General features: G+C 42.3%; 2 protein-coding genes across 2 annotated transcripts in view; both read right to left on the reverse strand.

Moving 5' to 3' along the window:
• The window catches only part of LOC124870149 (zinc finger protein 813-like), a 51,396-nt gene continuing 23,406 nt past the window's right edge, over positions 1–27,990 (reverse strand). Inside the window, exons 2-6 of the mRNA XM_047368675.1 lie at positions 16,144–16,281; positions 11,667–11,985; positions 8,752–10,009; positions 5,763–6,007; positions 1–2,395 (exon numbers count right to left, since the gene is read on the reverse strand). Of these exons, the coding sequence (XP_047224631.1) occupies positions 1,158–2,395; positions 5,763–6,007; positions 8,752–10,009; positions 11,667–11,826 (2,901 nt within the window). The 5' untranslated portion in view covers positions 11,827–11,985; positions 16,144–16,281 and the 3' untranslated portion in view covers positions 1–1,157. The remainder of the gene's footprint in view (positions 2,396–5,762; positions 6,008–8,751; positions 10,010–11,666; positions 11,986–16,143; positions 16,282–27,990) is intronic.
• LOC124869727 (zinc finger protein 182-like) lies at positions 16,503–26,271 on the reverse strand. The gene is made up of 2 exons (XM_047367801.1): positions 26,062–26,271; positions 16,503–18,638 (listed from the first exon to the last, which is right to left on the reverse strand). The coding sequence occupies exons 1-2, from the start codon at positions 26,219–26,221 to the stop codon at positions 17,668–17,670; spliced, it is 1,131 nt and encodes a 376-aa protein (XP_047223757.1). The 5' UTR covers positions 26,222–26,271; the 3' UTR covers positions 16,503–17,667.

Below are 27,990 nucleotides of genomic sequence, written 5' to 3' on the forward strand. Positions count from 1 at the left end.
TATTATATTGTAGATATGTTTATACTGTTTAATTTGTATTGTATTGCACCGACTACGCCAAAACAAATTCCTTGTATGTCCAAAAACGTACTTGGCAATAAAGCTTTTCTGATTCTGATTAAATCAAGGGTTAAAACCCATTTGTTCAGAGTTGCTTTTGTCTGTTCTGTTAGCTGAAAGATCAATCATCTCCGTCTGCAGTCCAGCTTTTCTTCTCCTGTCTTTATTAGACCACGGCTCTGTACTTTCCTGGGGTTTAGTTCAGCTCTTTGAATTGTACAAATAAACTGGCTTTGCCGAATGCTATCTTGCTATAGTGGTCATATACACAATAAGCCCAGCGAACAATGATTTTCCGGTTGAAGATATTAGTTATTAAAATATGCTGCGGCTGGTAACTCCGCCCCCTAACCAATCAGTGACCGACATTCTTCTGGCGTCACATTTTCAGCACGGGTCGCTTGGAACCGCAACCAGGTAGTAAAAATAACAACGGTTCCAAGGAGCCGCTAGTAATAGAGAAGTCTAAGAACGAGTAGAGCCATGCCGAGCCACGCCGAGTAGGGACTAGTGGAAAAGGGCCATTATAAAGCTCACTTTGGACCTGGATGACTCGTTTGGAACAGGAAACATGTAGCTGCAGCGACACACGATTCCATGGCAACAGCTCTTCATGCATTGCATGTTGGGGTGAGTTTAGCTGCCTGGGATTTTGTCACTTTGCTTTGGTGGAGTTGGGTGTGTAGATCTCAGTTTAAAGTTTTGATGCTATAAGAGCATCTCCAGAGAGCAAAAGACCGATTCCCAACCACTCTGGGTGGTCGCAGATCCTTTGTGGTAAATGTTGTAATTACTTGTGATTAGCTTCACATATTCCGACATTGTTAGCTTGGTGGTGTTCCAGTTTATGGTGGCAGGTAGCTGTCTAACTTCAGGGTGGAAACATTTACCATGTTTGTTGTTTTCCAGAACGTTTCCTTTTAGTCGCACACACCCCCCAGAACGCCTCAGACGTGCTTCCAAGTTCCACCACAAAAATTTGTCATGAAATTAGCATTTAGATAATCGAGTTCTGATACTAACGAGTCACCATCCTTCATGTCTGCAATCACTCACCGATGGAGTGAAACAGTTTCAATCTGAAGGAAAACTGCTCTTCAGTCAGCGTTAGCGTTTTCCTCCGTGTGACGTCTCATGTGGACGTTTAAAGTCCCTCTTTGAATGAAGCTTTTCCCACACGTTGCACATGTGAACGGCCTCTCACCTGTGTGAGTTCTCACATGAGCTTTCAGATCGCCTTTGCTAATGAAACATTTTCCACATCTTTCGCATAAATAAGGTCTCTCACCTGTGTGAGTCCTCATGTGGACACTTAAGGCGGAGTTTTTGGTGAAGCTTTTCCCACAGGTTTCGCAGAAATGCAGCTTGTCCCGTGTGTGGATTCTTCGGTGAGCTTTTAGATTTGTGTAGTTACTGAATCCTTTTCCACACGTCTCACAGGGAAAAGGCCTCTCGTCTGCATGGGTTCCTCTGTGAAAATTCAGATTAGTAATAACCGTAAAGCTTTTACCACATATTTCACATGAATACGGCCTCTCGCCTGTATGGATCCTCATGTGGACATTTAAACTGACCACTTGTGAGAAGCTTTTTCCACAGGTGTCGCAGGAGAAGGGCCTCTCACCAGTGTGGGTTCTGATGTGGTTTTTCAAGTGGCCGCTTTGAGTGAAGCCTTTGCCACATATTGTACAGGTATAAGGCCTCACGCCGGAGTGGATTCTCTGATGTCGATTAAAATGATGCTTCTTTTTAAAGACTTTTCCACAAACGTCACATTTTACAGATTTATCGGTGACAGGATCACACGGGTTCCCTGACGCAGGTAAACTGATTTCTTCGTGATCTTGGTTCTCAGCACCAGGAAAGTTCAGAGAGTAAAGACGCTCAATGTTTGGTTCTCCTTCACTGAAGTCAGGTTCCTGAGTCAGGGCCTCAGGAAAATGGAAGTGCTCCTGCTTCAGGATGAACTGCTCCACCTCCTGACTACTACAGGCTTCCTCTTGTTCCTCTTTAATCTCTGGAGGTCTTGTTTGACCTTCTTCTTCTTTAATCCCCAGAACGTCTGGTTTCTCCTGGTCCTCCTCAATCGGTGCAGATTCTGAATCATCCAGTTCCTCTTTAATCTCTCGATATTTCAGCTCCTCCTGGTTGTCTATAATTTGTGGAGGTTCTGTTACCTCCTGGTCCTGATTTAACCAGGGATATTTTGGTTTCTTCAGGTTGTACTGATGTTGTAGATGCCCCAGTTTCTGCTGGTTCGTCTGAATACGTAAAGGTCCTGGTTCCCTCTGGTGGTCAGTAAGAACTTCCTCCTCGCTACGATGATTTGGCCGTTCTGAAGAGACAAGTAATAAACAAGTCATTCATTTGATGATTGTCATGGATCTGCAGTCTTCAGCCAGAACATCCAGGGATGTTCATCAGGAGCTAAAGCAGTACCTTAATTCCTTCATGTTTTATCATCCTTAAGCTATCAAAATATTGAATCAGTCAAAATGGGAAGGTTCAGGTGAAACTGGAGGTTGTTTTCTTTACTGTTACTCTTAAAGGAAGACAACATCGTACCGAACAGACTGATGACCACCCTTTCCTCCCAGAGAAATGATTTCACTGACCCACGCATCTCCAGTCAGAAAACAACGGCAGAAAAAGGCCAAACTAGATAAAGAGGGTGTGATTGGTGCTTTTGTGACACAACATACTTTTACCTCAATTATCAAAGTTTAATTTTTCACCTTTGGCTATTCAATGGTTCAAATCATACTTGTTAAACAGGAAACAATATGTTAGAATAGATGATAAAAATTCAGATTTTATCAACCCCCAGGTTCAATATTTGGCCCTTTATTATTTAGTTTATAAATAAATGATTTACCATATTTATGCCGTTCTGATGCTATATGTCAGCTCTATGCAGATGATGCAGTAATCTATTTACATGTGAAAAATTAAGAAATAGCTGCAGAGAAACTGTCAGTGGCTAAAAACTTCAAATCTTCATCTCAACATTAATAAATCAGTTTGCATGTTCTTTTCGAAGTGCAAAACTAACCAGATCCAATAATTAAAGTGGATGGACAAATAACACCAGTACAACGGTATGAATACTTAGGTATTGTAATGGATTCCCAGCTTTCATTTCGGTAACATTTAAAACAATTAAGGAATAAAATAAAATTTTATTTATGTAATTTCAAACATATTAGTAATAATTTGACATTGGAAACTTCCAAATTATATTTAAACGCTGTGATTCTTTCTCATATAAATGACTGCATAAGTCGGACCACACTACAGACTCTAAAAGCAGACTTTAGACCAAAAAAAAAATCTAATTCATATTATCATTGCAAAATATTACAAAGTATGACTTTCTGAGTTGGGAAAACATGATCATTTATTCAGACATCATACTGGTATATAAAGTCCTTCACAGTTTGGCTCCATCACTGCTAAAGGAGTTTGTTGAACTACATTTACAATCAAACGTAAGTAGAAGAGCAGTCAGTAGGGGAGACTAAAACACCATTTTCTGTTTCTATATACGACCATCAGAACTAAGAAATATTACAACACTGAACTGTTTCAGGAAATCACTCAAGCAGTGTTTTTGGATAACCACAATTGTCCTCACGTTTTGAATACATTTTAAATTAAATGTTTTTTTTATTTTGTGGATGTGACTTGGTTTTATTTTTATAGCAAATGTTTACTGTAAATTCCACTGCTTTTAGTTATACATTGAAATCAGTCATAAATCATAGTTCATGTATGTTGTTATGCATGTTAATTATAATTTTTTTAATCCCTTCCACCAACCTGCTAGGGGACTGCAGATGAAAATTAGCCTCTCTGGCTTAATCTGGCATATTCACGTGATGTAATTCGTGTTGATTAATATGAATTGCCCCCTTTATGAAAACAAAATTAATCTATATCTAAATTAATTGCCTACATACATAAATGAGTTATATTTGTGATGTTATTGCAGCAGTTACCATGGAGGCCTGTGAAAAACCGACCAATCTTACCTGTTGTTACATCAGAGGAAGTCTGTGGTCTGGCTAACAAAAATGTAAAGAAAATTGAGACTGTAACGTACCAAGCTGCCCCTGCCCATATAAACAGTCCCTCATGGAGAAAAGACTTTAAGATCTCAGGTCAAATTGGCGACCCTGGACAAAAGGACAGACTAACCTTTTCCAGTCTGGCCCGCCAAATAGAGAATGGCCTCAGCAAAGGTTACCCTGAATCAGAGATATTTAATATTCCCCTTTTCAGGGCGATTACAGGAACACAGGAATGTAGAAAACTCCATTAGAGACCTGTGGCTTCCTAACTAATTCCTTAAAAGGAAGTTTCAAACCATCAGCTTTGAAGTAAGGGTATAAAATGCTTTAACACTTATGGTAAGACAGACCACTCATGATACGGCCTCGCTTTGCTGACCGAGTCTCTCCCAAATGGCTCTTTGGTAAAATCTTTCTTTCTTTGTATCATTCTTTTTGTATTCAATATGCATTGGAAATCATTGGACTTATTATTTACCAAATTAAACTTGTGTTAATCTTAATTTCCTGCTCTTCATCTGTTCTTTCTCACGGCATCCAGACTGGCTTGTTGAGGCTGTATTATCATATCTGGTGAAATTATTGTACCTCAACACTGGAGAGCGTGGATCATATTACCGTAAATATTGTATTTCTGCATTACAATGTAGGCGTGCAGAATCGGCATGAAAACTGTGTGAATCTGTGCTGTGGAGACTGAAGGCTCTCCGTCCTCATAATGACCGGCTGCAGCTTCGAAACTTCCTCCACGATACCGAAACCTTCGTCTCTGCAAATAAACAGCTACTGGAACTCTGTCAAATAGTGAGGCAGTAAGTAGCAGCTTAGCTGTGTTAAAACAGCATCACAGTACTTAATATTAACAGTGATAACCTGGAAAAAGGTTAATATATTACATTTTTTATCAACATTTTATCCTGGTCAAAAAGTCTGCTTTAAGTCTGATGTTTTACACAATAAAAAGTATTTTATACAGTCGACACTCTTTAATCTATGCTACAGTTATAGATTTAGATAACTGTTAAACGAAGGCAGAAGTGTACTGAAGGTTTCATGTTCAGTCTAGCGGCTGTTAAATTTTGCTCTCTTTTTCTGGTGCTGATTTGCAACTTTTATATAAACTTAAACAAATATTGTATAAAATGACTTCCTTCTTCAGTGTCTCAGAGCTCTCACTGCACCCAATAACAAGCTGTACTCAACTCCAAGATCCTGAGAGTTGGTTCATCTTAATAGTAATAATTATAACAATAAAAATAATAATAATAATAATAATATTAGCCGTTCTGGAACTGAAAACTCAGAGTTTTACTACTCTGAGTGAGAAAAACCAGAGTTCAGGAACATACTTCGAGTTTGTTTATCCTCCTTTCTGGAAAAAACTCTGATCGTAGAAACTGAAGCAGAACTTTAATATCCAGTTCTCCCACAACTGGTTGAAAATGTTCCGAACTGTTCGTTTAAAGTTCTGAACGCGGAGGTCTGAGCTAACAGACTGCTGGGCCTGGAGCTCTTTGGGACTGAAAACTGCTTGTTGCGCACTTTGTTAACATCTATATATTGATCAAAATGGCCACATTTCAAGAGATCTGCACAAGGATTAATTTACTACTCGGATTTGTAATTTCTTACCGGTTCTGGTCGTGTTTATCTGGGGTTTCCAGCAGGTTCCCAACAGTCTGACGTCCTCCTCGTAGCGGACGATGGTTTTCTCAACCTCTGAGAAGATTTCTTCAGCAGCAGCAGTTAGTCGCTCTCTGATAAACTCTCTCAGATGCTGAACTGAAGACATTGTTACTGAAACTACTGAAATATTCAGCTGAGATACGAAAACACAACCGTCTTCCAGCTGAGTCCAAACAAGCTGCTGCTGGAGCCTTTAGTTTTACTTCCGCTGGACGTCACACTGAGACAAAGCAGCTGATTGGTCCATTTACCGCCCCCTGCTGGACTGGAGGACGCAGCAGGAGAAACGAACCACATGAACAAATGTTTCTAAGTATGAAACATTATGAAACATATGAAGTATGACTCCACAGTCATATTGTCATCTTCAGGTTGTTATTAAAAGCAGTTTTCCAGCATCTTCAGCCCAATAACAGATAACAGTCTTTGTTCCTAAATTCAGCCCCAAACTGAATGTGTTTGTGGGAACATGAATATTTTTAGTGTTTCTGCATCATGTGAGGCAGATTTAGATTTAAATCAAGATGATGAAACCATCCAGCAGCTTGAGCTGAGCTGATAATTTGCAGCAGCAGTCTTATCTGTAGGCTGCAGGGGCTGATGGGAGCTTTGAGGAGCCATTAGAAACCAGACAGCAGCTTTAGCTGTGGCCCATCAGAGATTCAACACTAAAATATCTCAGTTGTTAAATTTTAAGTTTTCTCTATCTCCTCTTTAACCCTTTGTTGCACAATATGGGCTGAATGTTTTCTCTTAAATAACTTTCAAAATAACAAATATTCTTCTTCCTTATTTTAAATCCCATAAATTATTTGTGTTTTTCTCTCTTTCTCTTACTGTAGATAAAACTGTGTCCTATATTAAAACCATTATAAAGCACAATGGACAATACTGACCCATTATTTGCCTAATTCCTTTTAGATATGTTTGACATGAATCTATTTGATCAAAAGTCAAGACAAACACTTACTATGCATTTGGTCTTTTTTACATTGTTCCAATAATTAACCAGTTTGACCAGTTTCCACCTGAACTGGGGTTGAACTAAGAATTCTGTGGTCCATTTAACCTGCCGTGGTGATAAGCAGGAAATGCTTCCTGGAACATGTGCATCATTTTAAATTCTAGCTTCACCTGCAGATTAACGTGGTATTTACAGAAAACCTCATTATGTCAAACAAAGCTTTGTGATCAGTAACCCAGAATATATTGAATATATTGATATAACATGAAACAAAGATATGAGTTAAAACAGTATTCTGCTAATGGTTCACTTAGAAACAGTCAATCATTTTCTACCTCTTATTCCATAGTGGGTTGTGGGGGAGCTGGTGCCTTTCTCCAGCACTCTATGGGCAGGAGGTGGGGTAAACCCTGGACAGGTCACCAGTCCATCGCAGGGCAACACACAAACAACCACACACACTCATTCATTCATACATCTAAGGGGGATTTAGAGACCAATTAACCTAACAGGCATGTCTTTGGACTGTGGGAGGAAGCTGGAGTACCTGGTGAAAACCCACACATGCACAGGGAGAACATGCATACTCCATGCAGAAAGACCCCTGCTTGGGAATTGAACCCAGGACCTTCTTGTTGAAAGGCAACAGTGCTACCAACTGCACCACCATGCAGCTCTAAATGAGAAACAGCCACTGAAATAATATTTACACTAATAACCCATCAGATCCAAATAAAACTGGAATATTTTATCCAGGATTTTTAGCTATCAGTGTTTTTCCTGATGTATCAGACCTCCAGCTCTTTAACTGAGGATAAACATGATTTATTGTTTATGTGGAAACATCTGAAACGGATGCCCTATTTAAAACTCACCAGATCTGAGCCTCATGAACTCATGAACAGCATAATCCTTTGGTTCTCTTTAAAAATATCAAACTAACATTTATCTTTTCATATTTCTTTAGATTTACTGATCATCTCCTGAATCTACAGATGTTACATTTCAGACTTCCTTCTGATGATCCCTCTGAGGATATGTTGAACAATCTGAAAAATAAATGTCATCATTGTTTAAGACCAGGAAGCAAATGTATCTTCTGCTGAAGGTCAGTAACAGATTTGTCTGCTGATGTCATTAAGAGTTGGTCCAGATTCTTCATTATCCAGAATAGAGAAACTAGCAGAGCTGAGATTTAGAGACGACTTGTAGCTCTATAAAAATCTGGATTATGATCCTAAATGATGTCTTACCCAGGAGATGCCACCAACTCCCAGCAGTCCTTTGCTAGATCCCAGTGGAAATTCAGACAAATCAGCCTCCAGACTGTTAGCTGTGGCTTCTCACTTCAACACGACGACGGCTACAGTCATCCTTCCAGGAAGCTGCTGGGTTCTTCATGAGCGAGAAACTCAAACCCTGAATGATCTCTGATCGTATAAACAGGACAGACAAGATCGGGATGAAGAAGAAAAAAGTCAAAGGATTTATTCTAACTGAATAATTCATTTCATATTCATCTTCTAAACCTACATAATCCTTTCAGGGTTTGAAGGATGTTGGTGTTCATCTCCGGCGATCAGTGGAAGAAAGACGTAAAACAAGCTGAAGAGGTCATCATTTATTGTACATATGATTCAAAATGATTCAGTCCATATCACAACAAAACTACATAACAGGGTTTTAAAAAGATTTTCCCATAAAACCCAGTAAAATACGTTAGAAAAATCTAACCACAGGTAGAAACAACTGATCCCACTGCACATGTATTAATGCTGATCAGAATCTATCATCAGGATTCAGATTCACTGACATCTGCTCTGTTTGGTGGAGTCCCACAGGGCTCAGTCCTTGGCCCTGATTTAACCATCTTAGCACAGTGTCTCAGCATTGTTCTGCTGAGTTTAGGTTCTATGCCTCATTAGAACTTACAATCAGAACCATCTGGATTCTCTCACCATTCCTATCTAGTTCCTTTTCCCACCTGTGTGGTTTCTAATGTGGACATTTAAACTACCTCTTTGAGTGAAGCTTTTTCCACATTCTGCACATGTAAACGGCCTCTCACCTGTGTGGGTTCTCATGTGAACTCTCAGAGCTGAATTTTTCCAGAAGCTTTTCCCACATGTCTTACAAGCAAAGCAGTTCGTTCGGCACGGATGAGGGGTCTCGCCGGTGTGGATCCTCATGTGTTCATTTAAACTTCCCTTCTGAGTGAAGCGTTTTCCACATGTTTCACATGAATGCGACCTCCTACCTGTGTGGGTGATCCTGTGAACATTCAAATGACAACTTTCACGAAATCTTTTCCCACATGTCTCACATGTGAAAGGCCTCTCGCCTGTGTGGATCCTCATGTGGTCCTTTAAACTTCCCTTCTGAGTGAAACGTTTCCCACATGTCTCACACGTGAAAGGCCTCTCGCCTGTGTGGGTGCTCCTGTGAAGTCTCAAACCTGAACTCCTGCTGAAACGTTTCCCACATGTTTCACATGAAAAGGGCCTCTCGCCCGTGTGAGTCCTCATGTGGACTTTTAAATGACAACTCTGAGCAAAGTTTTTTCTACATGTTGTACAAGAAAAGGGCTTCTCGCCTGAGTGGACCCTGTGATGACGACTCAAACAGTTCTTCTGCTTAAAAACACGTCCACAAACATCACACTTAAATGATGCGTCTGGGACAGTTTGAGACCGACTCTCTGACACAGACGATCTACTTTCTTCTTGATCTCGGTTCTCATCAACACAAGATTTCTGAGAGTTAAACAGATCAAGGTTTTGTTCTTCTTCACCCAGGTCAGTTTCTGGAACAGTCGGAGTCTCAGCGATATTAAGGTTCTCTTTTAGCAGGACATGGTGTTCTCCATCCTGATGGCTGCAGACTTTCTCCACATCCTCTTTAATATGAGGAGGTTCTAGATCCTCATGTTCCTCTTTAATATGAGGAGGTTCTGGATCCTCATGTTCCTCTTTAATATGAGGAGGTTCTGGATCCTCATGTTCCTCTTTAATATGAGGAGGTTCTGGATCCTCATGTTCCTCTTTAATATGAGGAGGTTCTGGATCCTCATGTTCCTCTTTAATATGAGGAGGTTCTGGATCCTCATGTTCCTCTTTGATATGTGGATGTCCCAGTTCCTCTTTGTTCTCGTTACAATGTGGAGGCTCTAGTTGGTCCAGGAGGTCAGGGGGAACGTCCTCCTCATCATAGACATGTTGCTTCAGGACATCTGGAAGGACCAAGAACAGAAGAGATCTTTGATTTGATGAGTGTTTCATGTATCAGAGCTGTCTGGACTGGACATCCTCAGCTAAAGCTTCTGATTTTTTGGGAATATGACATCATGATGGAAGAGATCAACTAACAAGAGCATCTTATTTTTATACTCCTGAAGGAACTACTTAGAATGTTGCTTAATGAAGAACATCAGGGAAACTTGTGGTTTCTCTGTCTTTTACGTTTGTATTAGAGATCAAACTATCGGCTGTATGGATCGCCATGGTTACAAGAATAACAAAAACACTAAGTTTGATTTCCAAATTAAATTTTAGGTCCAGACCATCTGAAGCTCCGCATGAGGCGGCCATCATCAGAAGGTAGCTAATCTGTGGTTCATATTTTAGACTATATTGGAGTAGAAGTACTGCTGCTCCAGCTGTTCGACCTAAGCTCCAGACATGAAAGTAAAGCTGAATGATGTGGAGAAGATATCGTCTCCTGCTGCTGCAACCAGCTAATCTAATCCAGCTGAAAACTCATGAAGGTGCAAAAGGATCATTTCCCAGATTTCAGACCATTGAAGATAAAAATATAACTACGAGGGTTCTCTGAGAGCTCTAACTGGGAGGTGTTGAGGGAAGACGCAGCTCCAGATGATCTCAAGGACCTTTAATGCTACATCAACATCTGTATGAACACTGTCAGTACTAAAAGCACAGGTAGGGCTGAGCGACATTTCTTAACATGAGACCAAATCAAACCAATAATTCCAAGCGCCTCACATTGACCCACATCACGACATTTCAAATCCATTCTTCATCACCATAATAATGTTCTACTCTAGTATGGAGCTGAAAACACTAACTTCAACTTTGACCCTCATCACAACAGTAGAACAGAAGCAACAAACCTTCCAAATATCTGTTAAGATAATCATTCAGTAGAAGTTTAATCAACTAATGCCCCTTTTCCACTGGCTTGATTTGGCCGCACTCAACTTGCTATGTGAGCGTTTCCATTCCTGTTTTTTTCCGTACCGGTACTTTTCTGGTCCCTGCTCCTGAGAAGGTCCGACCGGGGCTGAGTCGGGACTAGATGTGATGTGAACAGACTGCTGTTCACTGATTGGCTGTGGGAGGAGGAGAAATGAGAAGGTTTTTGTTGAGACAGTGCAGGGAAAAGTTCATAAAACTCAAGAGCAACTGCAATAATATTAAGGACCACAGTGGCCAGAGCAGGTCCGATGTGTAATTTGACCATTTATGGGTCATAAACCAGCCTGAAGGCTGACAGAAAAGAAAAAGGACAAACCAGCTTTCTGAATAAAAAGCAGGCAGAGTGATGTATTTATTAACATCTTAAATGAGCTGATCAAACATAAAATCAGCTTAGAACTGATCTAGCTCCAAAACTACAGTACTTACAAACTTTCTGAATACTAAGTAGTATTGTCTAGTATCTCTTTGTGAACAAGTTTTATAATAAAAACAAGATTTTTTATATTTTTTAACATGAAGAGAAACATTATTAGTCTTCATTGTTAATGAAGCGCAGCTCAAGTCCCAGGTTCTGATCGGGTTATGAAAGAAGAGTAAAGTGGGTTAATAAACCTGAAAGCACAGAGAGAGGGTTGACCTTTAACCTGATTCATTTCTGTAATTTCTTACCGATTCTGTTGAGCTTTATTTGTGGCTTCCAGTTGATAACCATTATTTTGTGCTCTTCCTCGTAGCGGACGATGGTTTTCTCAACCTCTGAGAAGATTTCTTCAGCAGCAGCAGTTAGTCGCTCTCTGATAAACTCTCTCAGATGCTGAACTGAAGACATTGTTACTGAAACTACTGAAATATTCAGCTGAGATACGAAAACACAACCGTCTTCCAGCTGAGTCCAAACAAGCTGCTGCTGGAGCCTTTAGTTTTACTTCCGCTGGACGTCACACTGAGACAAAGCAGCTGATTGGTCCATTTACCGCCCCCTGCTGGACTGGAGTAGAACAGGAAAAACAGACCTCAACATCAACTCCTGAAAACGTTTCTATAAATGTTCTGTTATACAGGTCCTTCTCAAAATATTATCATATTGTGATAAAGTTCATTATTTTCTATAATGTAATGATGAAAATGTAACATTCATATATTTTAGATTCATTGCACACTAACTGAAATATTTCAGGTCTTTTATTGTCTTAATACGGATGATTTTGTCATACAGCTCATGAAAACCCAACATTCCTATCTCACAAAATTAGCATATCATTAAAAGGGTCTCTAAACGAGCTATGAACCTAATCATCTGAATCAACGAGTTAACTCTAAACACCTGCAAAAGATTCCTGAGGCCTTTAAAACTCCCAGCCTGGTTCATCACTCAAAACCCCAATCATGGGTAAGACTGCCGACCTGACTGCTGTCCAGAAGGCCACTATTGACACCCTCAAGCAAGAGGGTAAGACACAGAAAGAAATTTCTGAATGAATAGGCTGTTCCCAGAGTGCTGTATCAAGGCACCTCAGTGGGAAGTCTGTGGGAAGGAAAAAGTGTGGCAGAAAACGCTGCACAACGAGAAGAGGTGACCGGACCCTGAGGAAGATTGTGGAGAAGGGCCGATTCCAGACGTTGGGGGACCTGCGGAAGCAGTGGACTGAGTCTGGAGTAGAAACATCCAGAGCCACCGTGCACAGGCGTGTGCAAGAAATGGGCTACAGGTGCCACATTCCCCAGACCTGGGCTACAGAGAAGTAGCACTGGACTGTTGCTCAGTGGTCCAAAGTACTTTTTTCAGATGAAAGCAAATTCTGCATGTCATTCGGAAATCAAGGTGCCAGAGTCTGGAGGAAGACTGGGGAGAAGGAAATGCCAAAATGCCAGAAGTCCAGTGTCAAGTACCCACAGTCAGTGATGGTCTGGGGTGCCGTGTCAGCTGCTGGTGTTGGTCCACTGTGTTTTATCAAGGGCAGGGTCAATGCAGCTAGCTATCAGGAGATTTTGGAGCACTTCATGCTTCCATCTGCTGAAAAGCTTTATGGAGATGAAGATTACATTTTTCAGCATGGCCTGGCACCTGCTCACAGTGCCAAAACCACTGGTAAATGGTTTACTGACCATGGTATCACTGTGCTCAATTGGCCTGCCAACTCTCCTGACCTGAACCCCATAGAGAATCTGTGGGATATTGTGAAGAGAACGTTGAGAGACTCAAGACCCAACACTCTGGATGAGCTAAAGGCTGCTATCGAAGCATCCTGGGCCTCCATAAGACCTCAGCAGTACCACAGGCTGATTGTCTCCATGCCACGCCGCATTGAAGCAGTCATTTCTGCAAAAGGATTCCTGACCAAGTATTGAGTGCATAACTGTACATGATTATTTGAAGGTTGACATTTTTTGTATTAAAAACACTTTTCTTTTATTGGTCGGATGAAATATGCTAATTTTGTGAGATAGGAATTTTGGGTTTTCATGAGCTGTATGCCAAAATCATCCGTATTAAGACAATAAAAGACCTGAAATATTTCAGTTAGTGTGCAATGAATCTAAAATATATGAATGTTAAATTTTCATCATTACATTATGGAAAATAATGAACTTTATCACAATATGCTAATATTTTGAGAAGGACCTGTATGTATCCGATGTGTTCAGGCGGGACGGTTCGGGAAGAGAGGAGAGCGGCTGCCTTCTATTCACCTGGACAACGGTGACTAAAGTATTTTTGAATCAGTATTCAGAACCAGTCATGGCTGCACTTTGGGTCAGAAAATACAGGGGTTGGACAATGAAACTGAAACACCTGGTTTTAGACCACAATAATTTATTAGTATGGTGTAGGGCCTCCTTTTGCGGCCAATACAGCATCAATTCTTCTTGGGAATGACATATACAAGTCCTGCACAGTGGTCAGAGGGATTTTAAGCCATTCTTCTTGCAGGATAGTGGCCAGGTCACTACGTGATACTGGTGGAGGAAAACGTTTCCTGACTCGCTCCTCCAAAACACCCCAAAGTGGCTCAATAATATTTAGATCTGGTGACTGTGCAGGCCATGGGAGATGTTCAACTTCACTTTCATGTTCATCAAACCAATCTTTCACCAGTCTTACTGTGTGTATTGGTGCATTGTCATCCTGATACACGGCACCATCTTCAGGATACAATGTTTGAACCATTGGATGCACATGGTCCTCAAGAATGGTTCGGTAGTCCTTGGCAGTGACGCGTCCATCTAGCACAAGTATTGGGCCAAGGGAATGCCATGATATGGCAGCCCAAACCATCATGGATCCACCCCCATGCTTCACTTTGGGCATGCAACAGTCTGGGTGGTACGCTTCTTTGGGGCTTCTCCACACCGTAACTCTCCTGGATGTGGGGAAAACATTAAAGGTGGACTCATCAGAGAACAATACATGTTTCACATTGTCCACAGCCCAAGATTTGCGCTCCTTGCACCATTGAAACCAACGTTTGGCATTGGCATGAGTGACCAAAGGTTTGGCTATAGCAGCCCGGCCGTGTATATTGACCCTGTGGAGCTCCTGATGGACAGTTCTAGTGGAAACTGGAGAGTTGAGGTGCACATTTAATTCTGCCGTGATTTGGGCAGCCGTGGTTTAATGTTTTTTGGATACAATCCTGGTTAGCACCCGAACACTCTGCTCTTACTGGTGCAATGTGCAATCAATGAAGACTGGCTACCAGGCTGGTCCAATTTAGCCATGAAACCTCCCACACTAAAATGACAGGTGTTTCAGTTTCACTGTCCAACCCCTGTAGATCTGCTGGCAATATGCAGTCTTGAACACGACTTAATCTATTTACAAACTGCTTTTTTTACTCATTCCGAATTGATTCCTAACTGCCTGTGCTGTTTTAAAGCCTTAATAGTCTTGTCCTGCTTCTCTCCGCTCGGAGCCCTGGGCTCCAGCGTTTAAACTCTGCGTTTAATGCATTTCCACTCGTCACAAAACGCCCAAATTAAAATCAGTGGGAGAGTAAATAGTGTTTCATGTTATTTTGTTTCATTTGAACGACACCAAACAACTAGAAATAATCTGCTTATGAGCAGAGGACCGAGACGGAGATTTGACTGAAATAATAAATGACGCCACAGAAATTTCACACATTCTTCTGATTGGCGGAAAGACTTTCAACGTGTTTTAAATATCTGTTAGTTATCAAAAAAACAGGGGAAACATGACAAAATAGTCAAAAATCTGAATTCAAATGAGGATAGAATGATAATACAGAGAAAAACTAAGCTTAAATAATTAGTGATAAAAAATATTATTAGAGCCAGGGGCAGCTTCAGGGTGATTATTAGAATAGATCCAGAAAGGAGAACAGGTGAGGACTGATGTCAGGTTGATTTTTTTGGGACCATTTTTTATCATCATTACTTTATTTCCACAGTACTATAACGGTTTGGGTTAGAATATGTTATCAGCTGCCATCATGTGCCACCTTTATGCTCAGGAGCAATACCTTAGACATGCATCTCTGAAACTATTTAGTATGTTTAGGAGGCTTGAGGCATTTTTGACAAATAAAACATGTTAAGGTTTCCAATATGTGTCCCCCTCAATGTTTAACTCGTTCCTACACCCTTAAGGAGTCACTATATCATATTGTCAAGTACTTCTAATTTCTCCCTTATATATACAGGTAGCGGACAGTAAAATACTGAAATGTTTTATTTGTTTGGATTTGGACTTTGCTTCTTTAAAATGCATGAAGTGAGAGAGAGACCAATAAGAACCAGTTAACGTTTTTGTAATAGTACCAACAAGAATTTAAAACTATTTTTACTCCTGGATGTGTTTAAGATATATTACTACAGATGAACATTACTCACATTCATCTATGAAATATTTCAGTTAGTGTGCAATGAATGTAAAATATATGAATGTTAAATTTTCATCATTACATTATGGAAAATAATGAACTTTATCACAATATGCTAATATTTTGAGAAGGACCTGTACAATTAAATGAAATAGTATTTACATGAGCTGAGATATCCGTACTATTTGCTGTGAGATATTGAATGAAGCTTTTCCAACACGTAAAAGGGGTGAGTTCTCACATGAACTTCAGATCAGTTGTACTAAAATATTAATGCACAGTTCAGCCGAGTAACGTCTCACCTGCAGAAGTTATCAGGTGGGCTTTCAAAGCTTTTCCATGTTTTGAACAAATGCTGCTGTGTGGATTTTCTCCTGAATGTTGAAAGACCTCGTCGACATGTTTAACTGCAGGAAAGCATCTCCTTGGTGTGGATTACCCTGTGAACATTCAAACGACCATTTTAACCCTCTGGGGTCCAGGGTTTATATGGCAGTTTCTGACTAATTTTGATTTTACTTTTCCAATAAAAGCCATCACTGTTGCTTTATGTGGTATATTTCTTTCAGCACAACTGTAGCTGTGTGAATTTACACTTATCTTTTGTATTTGGACATTCTGTAATTGCATATCAGACCTCAAGTCACATAAAATCATAAAATCCGAGTTGGAAAAAAGTTTATTTTTTCATAGTGAAACCCACAAACACACAACGAATCGTTTTTATAATCTAGAAAGTAAATATACACTGCACATTTCTAAAGGTAATGTACAAATATAGCAAACAACACAGTAACATAAAAATGATTAAATAAGGAAAATGAGCAACTCCTCATTCGTTTGTGTACAACTATTTAAAACCTAAAAATCATCATCATAGGCAGTGACGGGACGGCCCCTAGGGGGCGCTGGGGCTTTTTCACCAGTGAAATCCCACAGACAGACTTGTATGTTTCTATCATGGAGCACTGTTCAGAGTAATGCAGCCAATCGTGTGCAGCTGCGAGGGCAAATGAATGAAAATAAGACCAATCAGTGTCGCAGAATTTCATGGCTTTGGGGAACTGAAAATATCGCCCCTAAAACAAAACGCTTGTGGGTCGCAGTCAATCAGAGGGATGATGGCGAACTTAACGAGCGAGGTGCAGCTTCCACTGAATTCAGACGGATCCTTATTTATCTCCCCGTTCACATGAAGGACAGTGGAGAACAAAATCCGGGTTAAGGAACTGGGACCAGACAAGCCCAACATTATCATCAACCAGCAGACCAAGGGGAAAAATAAAGTCTACAACCGGAGTTTTTAGCAAGAGTTGGTTCAAGAGAAAGTCGTGGTGGACCGGCTGTGGAATGCACTTTTGTTTTCTGCCAAATGTGATTTAACGTGGACACAGTTAAACCAACTAGAAGCATCTCTCTGAACACATTAAGAAGCATGAACAATCAAGAGTTCATGGAAAACTTTGTCATGCTAGCTGTGCTCGGAAAGATTAGCACAGCGGCGCAGCTGGATGATGGTAAGACGGCACAATGAAGAGGTTGATAAGAATTGTCATATTTTATCTAAACTCTTTGACTGTATTAGATGTTGTGGTGCTTTTGAACTGGCATTGCGCGGGCATGACGGTAAAGGGATGCTGTTCAGTGGTTTTCATCGTCTCCTGTTGATTTCATTTCATGTATTGGAGGAGGTAGAGAAATGTATTGTTACATCAGCCCCACCAAGAACATTTTTCACCAGTGATCATCACAAGATGCCAAAAATGCTGTATACTAATCCATGAACTTAAAAACCTTTACATGTTTCACTCAGTGCCTGTGTGGATTTAAAAAACGCTCATCTCTGCAACCTTACCTGCACGGCCCATGTGGATATTGCCTCTTCCTCCGTGGACTCTCGTGTGGGCAGTTAAACATTTCAATCTAGTGAAGCTTATTCCACATGTTGCACATGAAAATTGCCTCCGACCTCTGTGGGTTTTCCTGTGCACATTCAGTTGACTGACCGTATAAAAACTTTTATCACATGTGTCACATGAAAATGGCTTCTCCCCTGTGTGGGTTCGCCTGTGGAATTTCACATACCATCTCTCACGAAACCTTTTCCCACAAGTTTCACAGGAGAAAGGCCTCTCATCTGTGTGGATCTTTCTGTGAACTTTTAGATTAAACCTTCTGCTAAAACCTTTCCCACAGGTTTCACAGGAGAAAGGCCTCTCACCTGTATGAGTCGTCATGTGTTCTTTCAAATGAGACGTTTGAGCAAAGACTTTTCCACACATTTTACAACGAAAAGGCTTCTCGCCTGAGTGGACTCTGTGATGTCGCTGGAAATTATACTTATATTTAAAGACTCGTCCACAAACATCACACTGGAAACATGCATCTGTAACAGTTTCAGACTCACTCTGTGACACAGGACCATAGATTTCAGCTTGATCCATGTTCTCCACAACAGAAAGTTTGTTAGAGTCAAGGTGCTCAATGTTTGGCTCTTCTTTACTGAAGTCAGTTTGTTGAAGAGTCTGAGTCTCAGTGAAATTCACAATCTCCATCTGCAGGGCAAGGTGCTCTTCCTCCTGACTGCTCCAGACTTCCTCCTGTTCCTCTTTAATGTGTTCAGGTCCTGGTTCCTCCTGTTCCACTTTAAGCTGTGAATGTTTCGGTTCCTTGATGTTCTCATCATCTTGTGGAGGCTCTGGTTGCTCTTGGTCTTCATTCAAGATCATCAGCTGATTACAGAGCTGGTGGTCAGCGAGAGCTTCCTCTTCGTTATCAACATGTTGCGTTGGAACGTCTAGAGAGACAAAGAACATAAGAGATCATTAATCTGATAACTCTTGTCATGTATCAGTTGTTCTGCCTGGACATCAGGGTTGGACATTGTTTGAAATGAACGATTCCGGTTCTGATTCAGATTCCTCTTGATTCTCAATTCAGATTCTTTTAAGAGGCAGGGCCAAACCACGGTTCAGTCAGTAAGCGTGAGCGTTCTGGACAGATGGAACGGTTCACTTGCTGGCCCAGCGTTCCAAAAGCAGGAAGAGAGGATGAGATGTTAAAGCAGAGTAGAAGAAGAGTAAAAACACAGTAAGAGCTTGAAGATGGAAGAGTTTAAAAATGTCTCAAAACTATATTGGTCACCAAAGCAGCAACAGATACCCTTTAAGACGATTTTCTTCTCAATCAGCGCAACACTGCCCCCATTTCACCTGCATGACACCGCTTGGCCCGGACTGAAAAGCTCTGTGTGACGGCGAACCGGGCCAACATTTCTCACTTTTACCGATCCCTGGAACAGACCGGCAGTGTGAACGTACCCTTATCTGTAGCTATGCATTGTTCACCAGAAGTACATAATTCATCACCATTTCCCTGTTCACTTCATGGTGTTCTTCATTGCTGTTGTGCTCCCATGAGTTTGAGCCAAACGTGTCCAGCATAGAGCTTGTCTTGTGTAAAACTTGTGGCTGACTACTGGCAGAGTCATCTTGCTCAACAACACCTGCCTGGTGATGAAGCTTTTTCTGTTCACATCCTTTCTGTCTTGGCCTGTAGAGAAAGAGCCTGACCTTTGACTCGCCCTTTTAGGATGTCATCTGATGGAAGGAAGTTTAGCTTGTGGAACCGGGAATCAAGAGCTCCAGCACCATCTTCTCTGGGGACTTCTCCACATTTGCATTCTTCAGTTAACGTCATTTCCAGAGAGGTTACAAAGGATCAGAAGGATCTCACTCACCAATGGGGGGATGTGTTATGGCCTAAAGAAACTGGACTTCAGGTTGCAGCAAAATATTCCAAAGGATATCACCGTCCCACCGAGTATGACCAAAGGCTCAACATGCCTACTGTGAAATATGGTGATGGCAGAATCAAGATCTGGGGTTATTTTTCTCTAGATGGACCTCGGACGGGGGGTTCAATCAAGGTCAATTGTGAACCCTTTCAAATAGTCAGGTTTCACCACAAACCTCCAGGAACCCTGCTAGCAAACTACAGTAGGCGTCTACATAAAACCACAGTCAAACCTGGAAGACCTTAACAGGGGAAAGTCAAGTACTGGAATGGCCTAGTCAAAGTCCAAAACTAAATCTGGTACAAAACCTGCAGAGTCACCTGAAGAAGGCTGTGGACAACAGTTGTCCTCACAATCTGAAAGATCTCAGAGATTTGGAGTGGGCAAAATTAACAAGTCTGTTGGGTGGGGCGGGGACTCTTTTGAATGTGAACGATTCCGGTTCCGATTCTGCTTCCTAGCAATTTTCGATTCCAGTTTCTTTTAAGAGGCAGAGTCAAAAACGTTTACATGGTTCAGATAAGCTAGCTAACCAGAGTTATTTCCTGTGGACGCTATGTTGAACAGAGGAGCACATCGGTCAGCAGCCTGGCTAATGTTAGCTGGGTTTTTGCATTTTGATCCACCATCTTAGGTCGAGTATAACTTGTTAGCTGTTTCAATGCTGGTATGAGACATATTTTACTGATGTATTTACAAGGTTCTGACTTCAGTGCGGTGCTAGGCTGAGTGTTGGACCTGGAGGAATGGGCAGCAAAGGGAGGCTGGTGCGGCTCGTCAAAGATGGGGCACTCTGTTACTTCTACACCATGAATCAGAGGTGTTGAATCATGCTGGTCATGCTACCTCCTTTGTTAGATATAATTTTATTGCGAATGGTAATTTATTTTATTAAAACTAAGCCACACATTAGATCATCGCCACACAATGTCCGTGGTAGAGAACAAACTTCCTGCGGATTCTTCTTTGTTGGTGTTCTGTGGCTTCTTCTCCTGGTCGGCGGACAGAATCAGAATCAGAATCAGAAAAGCTTTATTGCCAAGTACGTTTTTGGACATACAAGGAATTTGTTTTGGCGTAGTCGGTGCAATAAAATACAAATTAAACAGTATAAACATATCTACAATATAATATAAATATATGTGCACAGTTTTAAGTGAGTGAGAGTAAATATAGAGCAGTATAAGATGCAAGAGCAATACAACAGTGCAGGTGATCATTGTGCAAGTAAAGCAGGAGTCCAAGCTGAGCGTTAATGTAACGCATAGAGTTACAGGTTACAGGTGTCCTGTCAGCAAAAAAAAAGGGGGGAAAGGGGGAGTGTCAGGGTGGTTTCCGGGCTTTGTTAACCAGGCTGGTGGCAGATGGGAAAAAACTGTTCTTGTGGCGTGAGGTTTTGGTCCGGATGGACCGCAGCCTCCTGCCAGAGGGGAGAGTCTCAAAGAGTCTGTGACCAGGATGGGAGGGATCAGCCAGAATCTTCCCTGCCCGCTTCAGGGTCCTGGAGGTGTACAGTTCCTGGAGTGACAGTAGACTGCAGCCAATCACCTTCTCAGCAGACCAAATGACACGCTGCAGCCTGCCCTTATCCTTGGCTGTAGCAGCGGCGTACCAGATGGTGATGGAGGAGGTGAGGATGGACTCAATGATGGCTGTGTAGAAGTGCACCATCATAGTCTTTGGCAGGTTGAATTTCTTCAGCTGCCGCAGGAAGAACATCCTCTGCTGGGCTTTCTTGATGAGGGAGCTGATGTTTGGCTCCCACTTGAGATCCTGGGAGATGATGGTTCCCAGGAAGCGGAAAGATTCCACAGTGTCAATTGTGGAGTCACAGAGGGTGATGGGGGCAGGTGGGGCTGGGTTCTGCCTGAAGTCCACAACCATCTCCACTGTCTTTAGAGCGTTGAGCTCAAGGTTGTTCTGGCTGCACCAGTCCAACAGATGGTCCACCTCCCATCTGTACGCGGACTCGTCACCATCAGAGATGAGTCCGATCAGGGTGGTGTCGTCCGCAAACTTCAGAAGCTTGACAGACTGGTGAATGGAGGTGCAGCTGTTGGTGTACAGGGAGAAGAGCAGAGGAGAGAGAACACAGCCTTGGGGGGAACCGGTGCTGATGGTCAGGGAGTCAGAGACGTGCTTCCCCAGCCTCACGCGCTGCTTCCTGTCAGACAGGAAGTCAGTGATCCACCTGCAGGTGGAGTCGGGCACACTCAGCTGGGAGAGCTTCTCCTGTAGCAGAACTGGGACGATGGTGTTGAAGGCAGAGCTGAAATCCACAAACAGGATCCTGGCGTAGGTTCCTGTGGAGTCCAGGTGCCGGAGGATGAAGTGAAGGGCTAGGTTGACTGCATCATCTACAGACCTGTTGACTCTGTAGGCAAACTGCAGGGGGTCCAGGAGGGGGTCGGTGATGTCTTTTAGGTGTGAGAGCACAAGGCGCTCAAAGGACTTCATCACCACAGAGGTCAGGGCGACGGGTCTGAAGTCATTAAGCCCTGTGGTCCTTGGCTTCTTGGGAACAGGGACGATGGTGGAGGACTTGAAGCAGGCTGGCACATGACATGTCTCCAGTGAGGTGTTAAAAATGTCTGTGAAGACTGGAGACAGCTGATCAGCGCAGTGCTTCAGGCTGGCTGGTGAGACAGAATCCGGACCAGCAGCTTTCCGGGGGTTCTGTCTCCTGAAGAGTTTGTTGACGTCCCTCTCCTGGATGGAAAGAGCCGTCCTCGGCGTGGGTAGGGGGCTGGTGGGGGGGAACTTCAGGGTGGGGGTTGGAGGTGCCAAGGCCCCTCTTGAGGTTGGAGAGATGGGGGTGGTGGATTGTGGCTGCAGCTGTTGGGGGGCGTCATGGGGGATGGTTGCAGGACTGTCCCTTTGTCTTTCAAAGCGGCAGTAGAACTCGTTCAGGTCGTTGGCGAGGCGTCGGTCGTTGATGTAGTGGGGGGCTTTCGGCTTGTAGTTGGTGATTTGCTTGAGCCCTTTCCAGACAGACGCAGAGTCGTTGGCTGAGAACTGGTTTTGGAGCTTCTCAGAGTACAGTCGTTTGGCCTCTTTCACTGCCTTGCCAAACTTGTACTTTGCCTCTCTGTATATGTCTTTGTCCCCACTCCTGAAGGCCTCTTCCTTATCCAGTCTTAACCTTCTGAGTTTAGCTGTGAACCAGGGTTTGTCGTTGTTGTAACTCACCCTGGTGCATGATGGTACACAGCTGTCCTCACAGAAGCTGATGTAGGAAGTCACAGCCTCTGTGTACTCGTCCAGACTGTTGGTATTAGTCCTGAACACATCCCAGTCTGTACAGCCTAAACACGCCTGGAGATTCTCCACAGCCTCCCTGCTCCACTTCCTTGTCGTCCTCACAACAGGTTTGCAGAGCTTTAGTTTCTGCCTGTATGCAGGAATCAGGTGGACCATGATGTGGTCGGATTGGCCCAGTGCAGCACGTGGGACGGCGTGATAAGCGTCTCTGATGGTGGTGTAACAGTGATCCAGAATGTTGTCCTCTCTGGTCGGACATTTAATAAACTGTCTGTATTTGGGGAGTTCGTGGGTCAGATTACCTTTGTTAAAGTCACCAGCGACGATTACTAAGGAGTCTGGGTTGGTCCGCTCCACACTCAGTATCTGGTCGGCGAGCATGCGCTGTGCGACCTGCACGTTAGCTTGCGGCGGGATGTAAACACCGACCAGGATGAACGAAGCGAACTCACGGGGGGAATAGAAAGGCTTACAGTTTATGATGAAGGCTTCCAGGTCTGGAGAACAGTGCTGCTGAATCACTGTCACGTCGTTGCACCAACCACTGTTGAGGTAAAAACAGATTCCTCCACCTTTCGCTTTGCCGGAGAGTTCCGTGTCTCTGTCCGCTCTGTAGAGCTGGAATCCTGCCAGCTGCAGCGCAGAGTCCGGTATTAATCCACACAGCCACGTCTCCGTGAAGCACAAAACTGCCGATGAATAAAAGTCCCTGTTTTTCCCCAACAACAGTTGTAGTTCCTCCATTTTGTTGGGAAGTGAGCGCACGTTAGAGAGAAATATTCCAGGTAACGGTGTTCGTAGTCCACGCTGGCGAAGTCGTACCAGCACCCCAGCCCGTTTCCCTCTCTTCCGGCGTTTCACCGCGTGAACAAAGGTGAGCGCACCTTTGACCAGAATGTCCAAATATTCCAGAGCAGTAGGCAGAAAAGTGGGAAATAACTCCTCTGGTGTAGCAGCCCTGATGTTCATGAGTTCTTCTCTGGTGAGAGAGCTCCGGGTACCATCACAGAAGACCGTTTTAAAGCAAAAAACAAAACAAAACAATGCGAACCAACACGCCGAGGCGACCATCTGCGGCGCCATCTTGGCGCCATCAAAACTATAAGTCGAAAAGTAAAAACGTTAATGATTCTGGGAGAGTTGGAATGTTAGCCCCAGTTTCAATCAATTCTTGATGCCCAGCCCTACAGTTGAGGCATTGGTTGGCTCAGCTGGTATGTGATGTGCAGAAGCTATAGCCCTCGATTCGGTTGTCTTGTATCGGAGTTCTGGACTCTGGCCATATGCTGCATGTCTTCCCCTTCTCTCTCCACTCCCTTTCATTTTAAATTACTGTTCAATCACGGCCACTAGGGCCAAAGCAACCCACAAAAAATAAAAAAGCCTGTGTACAGTCAACGACCAGATACGCATTCGACAACCCTTTTAATGTTTAGTCACATTTAAGCTTTAGAAATGCTTAAATTTGACTATCTGATTGTGTTCCATGATGTAAAGCAGGTAATCTGTGATAACTATTTTCCTGTAGTCCTGCCCCTGGACTCTACTGCTAAACAAATCCTAGATGCACGCATGCAACTCTGACCAATAGACCTTCTTCGTCTGGAAGAAGGCGTTGATCAACGAGTCTGTGCACCAATATGTGTGAAAAGGGTTACTGCCTCGGTCAGCTGGAAGGTGTGCTCTGGAGCCACCAAAATAAGAACTGAAGTTACCAATTCATTGACTACTTTCTACTTCTCAAAGAAAGTTTAAATAATGTAAAAGTTTTTCTTCAAGACTTGCCGTGAGATGTTTACAACTTTCTAGTAGAATTTACTTTGGAGATGCTTTTAAAAGATGGAGGAAGCTTCAGAATCAGGGCTGAGAACTGAAGAGTTGGTAAAGTTTCTTTAGAGCAGGTAAAAACTAAATGTACTGTATTTTCCTGACTTATAATGAAAATGTTCAAAGTAACACAAATAACGCTGCAGATAACTGTAATATGCTGCGTTTACAACGGGCCAGTAGGTCGCCAGCTTGACTGCTCACCACACACCTACATTATATGTGATGTCAGTCTGGAGTTTGAACATCAAGGTCACTGTGGAAGGAGAATCATCTTACATTGTATGTAAAGCAGGCTACGTGATCAGAATAGCGTTCAACCATGCGCTACATCAGCCTGTTTTATTTTAGTGAATGCCATGATGGTCTCTGGTCACACCTCGCACAGGAGGCGTGGCGTTCAGCTCCTTCAGGAAGAGAGGAGGAGCAGGGAGCTAAAGCAGTTAGATTCTCCTATCGCATCATTTAAGAAACGTTTTAAGGTTAGCGGTTTAAGGTTAGTCTTCCAGCTCCTAAAGGGGTTTCTACCAGAGGAACACCTGCACCACATCCAGAAAAATCTTTCATTTATGCTGATGAAATGTAAACTGTAGATTTTCAGACAAACAACAAAGTATTTGTTAAAGGCTGTTCACACATACAGCTTATAACCAGGTTATTGCAGCTTTTTTACTCCTTCCTTCTAACAGCTTTACTGTTGAAATCTATTAGATCCTAATGACCCGTTATTTTAACAGGTTTGTGTAGATGTTTGAGAACCACTGCACATCAGAGAGTGGAGGTATTCTTTGTTCCAGAAATAGTGACAGAAAAGAAAATGTTTAAAACAAAAACCAGAAACTGTGCAAACTTGTTCCACTGCCCTTATTTCCTATAATCCTTCCTTCCAAGTACTTAAATTTAGTTAGGTTTTGAAAGGATCCATATTGGGCCTTTCCCAAGATTTCTGAAGAACTTTCAAGTTTTCTCTTGACTTTTCTTCACTGTACTAAAAGAAACAAATCTTGATTCCTGAAAACACACACCAGCTCATTAGACTAACCTGTACCTATGTTAAACAGCCAATCACATGGCAGCAATCTGAGCATCAGAAAGCGACAGGCGGGGATGACTGCTGATGCAGACTGAGCTAAATATTTCAGATCAACTGAGATTTTAACAGGCAACCATCTCCTGGGGCCCACAGAGGTGGCCTGAATAAGATAAAACACTGAGGGAGGGACGGATGGATGGTTGACATCAAACCGTGACGCACATCCTACAATCTACATCAGTAAAATTTTCATTAACGAAGGATTAGAAACTGATTTATCAGACACTTTTTGTAATTTCTTACCGATTCTGGAGAGTTTTATCTGGGGTTTCCAGCAGGTTCCCAGCAGTCTGACGTCCTCCTCGTAGCGGACGATGGTTTTCTCAACCTCTGAGAAGATTTCTTCAGCAGCAGCAGTTAGTCGCTCTCTGATAAACTCTCTCAGATGCTGAACTGAAGACATTGTTACTGAAACTACTGAAATATTCAGTTGAGATACGAAAACACAACCGTCTTCCAGCTGAGTCCAAACAAGCTGCTGCTGGAGCCTTTAGTTTTACTTCCGCTGGACGTCACACTGAGACAAAGCAGCGGATTGGTCCATTTACCGCCCCCTGCTGGACTGGAGTAGAACAGCAGATTGGCAGCAGAACCAGACTCCGGTTTCATTCAAATTCAGAAATACTTTATTCATCCTAAAGGGAAATTAAATATTGTTGAAAGGAAAACTAAATGTTGTTGAAAATATTGTTGTTGATTCCCTGAATCAGACCAGAACTTGTTTAAACTGTCATTAATGGAGCAGATATTATGTGTAAGAATGAAGAATACCTGGATGCCTGCAACGGTGTTCTTCTCCTCGCTGGAGTGTACAGAATTATCCTTGAGGTCTCTAATCGTCTCTGGGTTGCGTTGACAGAAAAGGACTGAATGTGATACTGGTGTCAAGTCTTCAGAAAGATGCAGCAGTCTCATCAGGAAGTTACAAAAAGTTCCTAATCATCCCGGACTAAAACAAAAACAAAGGAGGGGAAGACAACCTGGACAAGCTGACTGCCACCTGGGAACCGGTGCCCAGAGACCCAGTCACTGCAGCCTTGGTGAGAAAGCTTCAGAGCTCACCAAGCACTCCGACCACGCCCACAGCCACATGAAGAGCATCAGCGCCAGCATCCTCCTCCGCCAGCCATGCCTCAACGTCAACCACAACCCCAGTGAGACCTCCTGATTCTAAAAGAAATGTATTTACCCTCCAGAGCTAAACAAAACCGAAACAGCAAAACGGATTAGAACTGAAAATGGTTCTGGTGTCACCTGAATTTCTTTATCCTGGTGTTTGAGAACCTGGTATCTTGTTGGGAAGGTTTCATCACAGACTAGACATCTGTGAATCTTCTCAGCTGGAGGATGCAGAGCAGTCTGGCTGAAGGCCCGGCAACCCAATGGATCAACCTAATGTGCTTGTCTTCATCGGTCTAGCTGGTGTAAATGCACTTGAAAGCATACAATGTGACAACATTTCAAAACTCTGCATAACTATGATAAAATTTAATTTGGCTCTTATATACTGCAATTAAAGATGATCATATTAGTTTCCATGTTTTGTTCTTCTTTTAAAATAATAATGGAATACTGTTTTTTAAATGTTCAATGACAACATGAATGGAAGCACTGGGCTGCTGTGTGTTGGAGTCACCATTGGCATCATTCTTAACTTTTTCAACTTGTAAAATGAAGAAATGCAGAACATTGCAATGGAATATGTGCAGTACTGATGCCAGTCTATACCAGCTAAACTGGCCAGGCTGCCTCGTTTAAGAAAGCTCACTTCTTGTAATTATACTACGTGTCTTCATTGAGTTGTTTTTATTTTTGCTTCTTTCATTTGAATTCCTGTAAAGTGTCTTTGTGTTTGGAGAGAAGATCTTATGAATCTATATATTAAATACATAATACATATATTACATGTTTTTGTGAAAAATATGAATTAAAAATTAACATGGCATCAGGGCACCCACCGCTGTCACCACATCTCTGGAACCTAATGAACCCATCAAAAGTTTAACTGGTACTAGTACAATATTTGCTGCTGGTGGATTGTACATGCAACAGTCTGCATACAGTATGCAACTCAACATACAAAATGTGCTAAAGCTTATATCTTAGTTCCTGTTTTTTATTGGAAGAAATTTACAACGAAACATTTCTTAACATTCTTGAAAGATAAGAAAC

The sequence above is a fragment of the Girardinichthys multiradiatus genome, chromosome 6 (assembly GCF_021462225.1).
Source record: "Girardinichthys multiradiatus isolate DD_20200921_A chromosome 6, DD_fGirMul_XY1, whole genome shotgun sequence".
NCBI lineage: Eukaryota > Metazoa > Chordata > Actinopteri > Cyprinodontiformes > Goodeidae > Girardinichthys > Girardinichthys multiradiatus.

Coding starts and splice junctions, on each gene's coding strand:
- LOC124869727 (XM_047367801.1), bottom strand. CDS start 26,221: ATGTCTTCAGTTCAGCATCTGAGAGAGTTTATCAGAGAGCGACTAACT. Junction 18,639..26,061: donor GATAAAACTCTCCAGAATCG/GTAAGAAATTAC, acceptor TTGTCTCTCTAG/ACGTTCCAACGCAACATGTT.